At 36.1% G+C, this 6,565-nt stretch overlaps 1 protein-coding gene across 2 annotated transcripts; it reads left to right on the top strand.

Annotated features, from left to right (window-relative positions):
- The first annotated feature begins 2,725 nt into the window (after positions 1-2,725).
- On the top strand, positions 2,726-6,198 carry sla1a (Src like adaptor 1a). Of its 2 annotated transcripts, XM_079879059.1 has the most exons (8): positions 2,726-3,183; positions 3,717-3,818; positions 3,886-3,979; positions 4,180-4,266; positions 5,042-5,145; positions 5,269-5,400; positions 5,483-5,612; positions 5,727-6,198. In XM_079879059.1, exons 2-8 carry the CDS (start codon positions 3,752-3,754, stop codon positions 5,929-5,931), a joined length of 819 nt encoding a protein of 272 aa, XP_079735185.1. In that variant the 5' UTR covers positions 2,726-3,183; positions 3,717-3,751; the 3' UTR covers positions 5,932-6,198. The 2 variants fall into 2 exon arrangements, with proteins under 2 accessions (XP_079735185.1, XP_079735186.1); XM_079879060.1 differs by lacking the exon at positions 4,180-4,266 and having other exon boundaries at positions 3,097-3,183.
- The last annotated feature ends 367 nt before the right edge of the window (positions 6,199-6,565 follow it).

Below are 6,565 nucleotides of genomic sequence, written 5' to 3' on the forward strand. Positions count from 1 at the left end.
CAGATCGGATTCAGAACGATGATCAAAACATAGATGGATCAGATCGAGTCCATCAACACCCCAAAGCTTTACAATCCTATAGCTCGTCCTGGGTCGACATTTCATTCTGTAACATTAGGACGTTTTTTTTTTGCTGTTTGTTGATCACGTTATTTTACATGCATCTGTTTACACTATTGTTTGTTTCTGCTTCTTCTTTTTTCTGCTTGTTTCTTTTTTTCACAATACTCAATTAATGATTCTGAACTGAGGTTGGTGTCTTTAGAAGAAGTATCTGTGCTGAATTTTACATAAATAAATCACAACAATCCCGTACAATGAGCACAGCCATTGTTAAAGGCTGCAGACAAATTTTTTTTGAATTACTGTGCGTAATTCAGATTGATTGGGACACTTTTTATCAATTAACCGGAATTCACCCTTAACAATGCCAGACATACTCAAGAAAATGACACCTTCTCTCAGAGTTGAATGTTAAACATGAGCATATAAATTCCCACTCTGTGCATACTGTACACTCTCAGATGAAATCTTGCACTGCTTTGCAAAAAAGTTGAACTACTGACGTGATTGCCATTAAAAATGCTACTTTTAGTTAGGTACTCTCCAACACTGCATTGAAAATATGAGTAAAGAAGACCTTTTGAATCGCATACAGGAGAATATGTATTGTTTTTTAAAATAATAGAAGGTGCTTTAATAGACGCAACAGGTTTATTTGACAAGTCTGAGTTGTGTGAATTCCATGTGCTTGTGCTGTTTAAAAATAAGAATGAAAATGAAAATGTGATCTAGCAAAATGTGTCACTGCTGTGATTAAGAGAGCCATATTCGTGGTATTGGCAAAAGCTGGTCTGTAGCTTTTGGCAATAAATAGAGATGAGAAGGGGTGAGAAGCGAGCGGATAATATGCAGTTGATCAGAAGAACAGCACTGATGGCTTTCCCAGACTGAGAAGATCACTCCGAACATTTTTGACTCCAATTCCCTGTCAAAAAGTAAAAAGTGCATATGAGAGAAATATTTTTTAATGGAAAAAGACATTAACATGCAAGCCACAACTAAGCTTTTGGAAATTAATTTTCTACATGATCATTTTTAGAGTTTAATTATCATGTTGAGCATAAAGAAAAGTAATGAGGCAAACAATGTGAATTAATGATGAGATTAACTTGTCTCCACGTGAGCCGAACTTTTTAATCCTTTTTTTGCTCATCCAATTATGATGCTTTATGAGAGCACTAGAAAAGAGAGACACAGCTGAGCTTTAATCTGTTAAAACCTCAGAGGATATAAGATCAGTTTTCACAAATTCACAAGCAAGTAATCAGCACAAATGATATCTAAAAGAAATGAAAAATGGTCAACTTGGGCTCAGATCAGTCAGATATGTAATATAATATATTGTTGACTAAAGATATTATGATGAGTATAACGTTCACTGTAACGTTGACTAACGATATAACAATGACTATAACGATATAACGTTGACTATACAATAACTTTATAAACAGATATTTCTGGTATCATATCTATTCACAAATGTCTTTTTTAGGCTTGTCAACTCAGCTCACATCAGTTCCTTATCCCAGTTCCCCTGGCCTGATCTGTTATGGTTAATTTAAAACTTTGATGACTGCATCATCAGTAATGAATGTGACCTGTCTAAAATAAAAAATGTGCATCAAGGATCCAGTTCACAATTCTAAAAGTAAAAAATAAAATAAAAAATACACACACACACACACACACACACACACACACACACACACACACACACACACACACACACACACACACACACACACACACACACATAGGGGTTTTGGATTGCAAAACTAATCAAATAATGTGACAGATATCTGGGAAGTATTTGTTTTCTCTGATTGTCCCTTGTGCAGCCCTATGAATATTCACCTGACTAGTTCAATCCAAGTACGTCATTTTCTCTGGGTCTGAGACTTCTACTTCTCTTATTTGTACTTTCACACTAAATGCACTTCCATGGTGCATTTAATAACTTAGTTAAATACGTTAATATTTTTCACTATATATATAGTCAAAAAATATTAACGTATTTAACTAAGTTATTAAATGCACCATGGAAGTGCATTTAGTGTGAAAGTACAAATAAGAGAAGTTCAAGTCTGAGACCCAGAGAAAATGACGTACTTGGATTGAACTAGTCAGGTGAATATTCATAGGGGCTGCACAAGGGACAATCAGAGAAAACAAATACTTCCCAGATATCTGTCACATTATTTTATTAGTTTTGCAATCCAAAGCATACAACTGGTTGATACAGTGTAGATTTCAACCTAAGGTAATAAAATAATACCCACTTTTAAGCATTTCACAGTTTGCATCAGCTGTAAATCTTGATAAATGGATAATATAGTTCTCCAGAGGCTTAAATCTATGATATCTTTAGAAATGGAACATTAAGATGATTGTGTAGTGTTGATTTTTCACATGTATAAGTAGCATATGGAAGTGCACAAACAATTATGCATCATGGACAGACAAACTTCCTTTTTCTCTGGCTGTCTGAAAATGTACGAAATGGTCTCTCATTTGAAGGATAAATGGTAAGCAATTCTACAGGGTTGTATGTTCTGCACTAGATTACATTTTTATGACCTTTTAATGTGTAGATATAGGCGTCATGCTGACAGAAACTCACACTGTAGAAGCACTCACACCCAGACCTTCACCCACTAATGCCATACACAGGAAGTTGCACAACACCCATTTGAACACACCAAACTGAGCGCTCAGAATCACATATTTAAACCTCAACTTAAACATTGCAGATTGTGCGTATTTGCATTAAATGATGATTTGCTGTCCTGTATTATATGCATTAAGAATTTGTAATAATTTCTGTTGGTGCACGTTGAGGGGATGAAGGAAGACATAGTTAGGGAACTCTTCCTCATTTTACCAGAGGAAGTATGTGGCTATGTTCTGTTTTCAGCAGACCAGCGCTCAGTTTAGATAAGCCTGCAGAGCAGTGCAGGCCACTCAGAACTCAACTGCTGTTACGGCTGGCCTTCGGTCGGAGACCAGGGCAGTATTTCTTTACTCTAAACCACCTGCTTCTGCTTTATTGAGAGCAGCCACCCAGAACTGAAGCTTTGCCCTCTGGAGGAAACATGGATATTTAACTGCTTAAAGTGAGAGGTAAGAAAACGAATTTATGTGCCTAGCATATTTCTGTTGGTGTGGAGTGGGAAATAAAAAGAGTTTTGACATTTATAGGCTGTTTCACTGGAAAAAGAAAGAGTGTCAAGTGTTATCCATTGAGATTTATTTACCTTTACCTACAGTAACCTCCTCCTGTAAATCATATTTACAATAAAAATTAGTGCGCAGTAAAGATCGTACGCATACCACTTTGATGTTTTTATGCAAAAATTCAGCATTCATCAATGTAAATGGCATTTTAAGTGACGAGTCTCAAATAAACAGGTAGGAGAAAATGGTGCATATACAGAAGTTTTGTTGCACTGTAAAAAATGAGTTAAATAGTGTGTGGAAAATAGTGTTAGACCATGGCTCTCCGCAGCTTCCCTTTCTATTTTTTCTCAGCGATAACACATTAGTTGAGAGGAAGTTGCAAAATTAAACCGGCTGTTGCATTAACTGTTGGACTATCAAATGCATTGCTCAAACGCTCCACTGTATAAACATGAAATATGCTTTTTAAATTTCAGAGTCTGTAGAGCTGCGGGCTCTATAACTTGCCATCATGGGCAATGTGATGAGGCCGGAAAAGTCCAACCCAGAGCCTAACAGCTTTGACTCCATGTTTAAAGGTAAGCTATGGTTCTTCACCTGCTGTATACCTAAATATGTTTTTGACATAACTCATATTTTTTACAGACTGCGACAGTCTTGTGGTGCTTGCTGATTATCCGTGTCGTGACATAAGTGTACCTATCTTTAAGATGGGGGACAAACTCAAAGGTCTTTCAGAGTAAGTGTTCTTTTAAAGAAATATAATGTGTTTCATGCTATCTAACAACACACACCTGTAATATATAATACATCAGCACCTTGTGAAATGCATCTTTTATTTTAACATACATGTGCATATACATATACTGTATAGTTTATGTATACGCATACAATCTAGAAAAATGTCTTTTAATGTACACATCAATGAATGCTTTACAGAGATGGTTGCTGGTGGAAAGTGCGTTCTCTTCAAACAGGAACTGAGAATTACATTCCAAGTAATCATGTGGCAAAAGTTTATCATGGGTAATTATGAACTGATTATCCTCACTTATCTACTGTATGATTCATGATGATCCCAGAAATTCATTTCCAAGTGCAGAATATCATCTGGACGGAATACAATACGTACTGAATGATCAATGACGTGAGACAATCTCTTTCAGAACATTTCGAAAGTGCAACACTTTCTAAACTTTCTTTTATATAAGGTTTGGGGTCGGTAAGATGTTTTCTAATGCTCACCGAGGCTGCATTTATTTGATCCAAAATACAGTAAAACACTAATATTGTAAAATATTATTACAATTTAAAATAACCTTTTTCTTTTTTAATATATTTAAAAATGTTCTAATATGCTGATTTGGTGCTCCAAAAACATTTCTTATTATTATCAATGTTGAAAACTGTTGTGCTGCTTAATATTTTTAAGGAAACCTTGATGCATTTGATTTGTTTCAGGATTCTTTGATGAATAAAAAGTTCATAATAACAAAGTTTGTAACAGTCCATTTTGATTGATTTGCATTAATTCATGATTTAATTTGATGATTTAAAATGAATGCATCCTTGCTGAGTAAAGTATTAATTTCTTAAAAAAAGATGTTGACCCCAAAACCTTTGAACTGTAGTGCACATATTTTGATTTAACTACACGCTGTATGTAAACTGTGTCATATGAAACACTGATCTTAGTTCTGATATACTAAGGACTAAAATAATCCATTTCTTTATTGAATTGGGAAGTCACTATTTTCAATTGGTAACATCATTTCCTCTTTGGCATTTCTTGTTTCTAAAGATGGTTGTTTGAGGGGGTTAGCAGACAGAAGGCAGAAGAGCTTTTATCATTGCCTGGTAACAGTGTCGGGTCATTTCTAATTAGAGAAAGTCCGCAAGAGAGAGGTATGTACCAGGAAGTGTATTCACATCAACAAGTTTATATTGCAAAATGGTTTACACTCACACATATTTCAGTGTCAGCAGAAGTGCAAATGACACTGCAGTCATGGCTGCTGTTCCCTGCAGGTGTATATTCTCTCTCTGTGAGACACAGGACCGTGAAGCACTATAAGATATTCCGTCTGTCTAATAGCTGGTACTACATCTCACCACGGCTTACCTTCCAGTGTCTGGAGGACATGGTCAATCACTACTCTGGTGAGACAAAGCTCTCATGCTCTGCTTGTAATAGAATGGGTGTGTGATGCATTAATGCTCATGTGTTTCGGTTTCCCCTCAGACTCGTCGGATGGTATATGTTGTGTTCTCAGCGCCCCGTGTCTCGCTTTATCCAACCCTGCCCCGAGCTCAACCCAGAATGCGCCACCTGTGGTGATACGCCGTAACTTGGATTGGAAGAAAGTGAATAAGTATGTCTCTGTCTTTTTTAGATCATGCTAAGCATTTCCTCCACTTGCTGAGCTTGTGTAGCTTCAATGTGAGCTGGGAATGATTGGTGTATGAATATGTCTTCACATGAATAGGTCTCAGCTTATGAGCCCAAGCGGACTGGATACTGTGGACAGCAAAGATAACATGATGAGCTACGGGGTGAGGAGCAGCATAGCTGCCTATCTGTCTTTAACATCAGTACCTGAGCCAGAGAGCGCCACAGGCCGCAAGAAGAAAAGCAAGTCTATCTATGTGATGCCTGATCATAGTAATATGAATTTAGAGGAAAACTATTAACTTACGACCACCAATATGTAATAGTTTTGCATCGGACTAGTCGAATCTTTCACATACATGTCCAGGTCACATTTCACCCTAAAATCAAATTGCAGAAAGAAAACCTATTTTAGGACTATTATGATTTTTTTTGTGTGTGTGTGTGTGTGTGTGTGTGTGTGTGTGTGTGTGTGTGTGTGTGTGTGTGTGTGTGTGTGTGTGTGTGTGTGTGTGAGAGATAATTTCCATGAAATTTAAATTGGATGTGTTTGGATGTTGAACTTTTTTCTTAATATTCCAATCTCCAATCTCAGTGGTTGAGTCATTAGATTCTTATAAATGTAATACAGTGACTTTTTGGCAATACAATATATACAACTGTGATATGTAAATATGTTACCATTTAAATTCAAATTGCGTTTTCTTGCGTCTTAAAAATCCTATTAGGACAATATAATTTATTTATTTTAATTTTGGGGTGAAAATGACCTACACGCTCCTGATGGGTGTTTGTGAGATTTATCCTTTTGCAATTTCAGTGTTTCAACTTCACTATTAAAGTAAATCAATAAAAATGCACACTACCTTGTGACATTTTTAGGGGATGTACATGCTTTTTATTGTACTTTTGAACTTAACTATTAAGCACAATGTT

The sequence above is a fragment of the Squalius cephalus genome, assembly GCF_949319135.1.
Source record: "Squalius cephalus genome assembly, chromosome: 8".
Classification (NCBI taxonomy): domain Eukaryota; kingdom Metazoa; phylum Chordata; class Actinopteri; order Cypriniformes; family Leuciscidae; genus Squalius; species Squalius cephalus.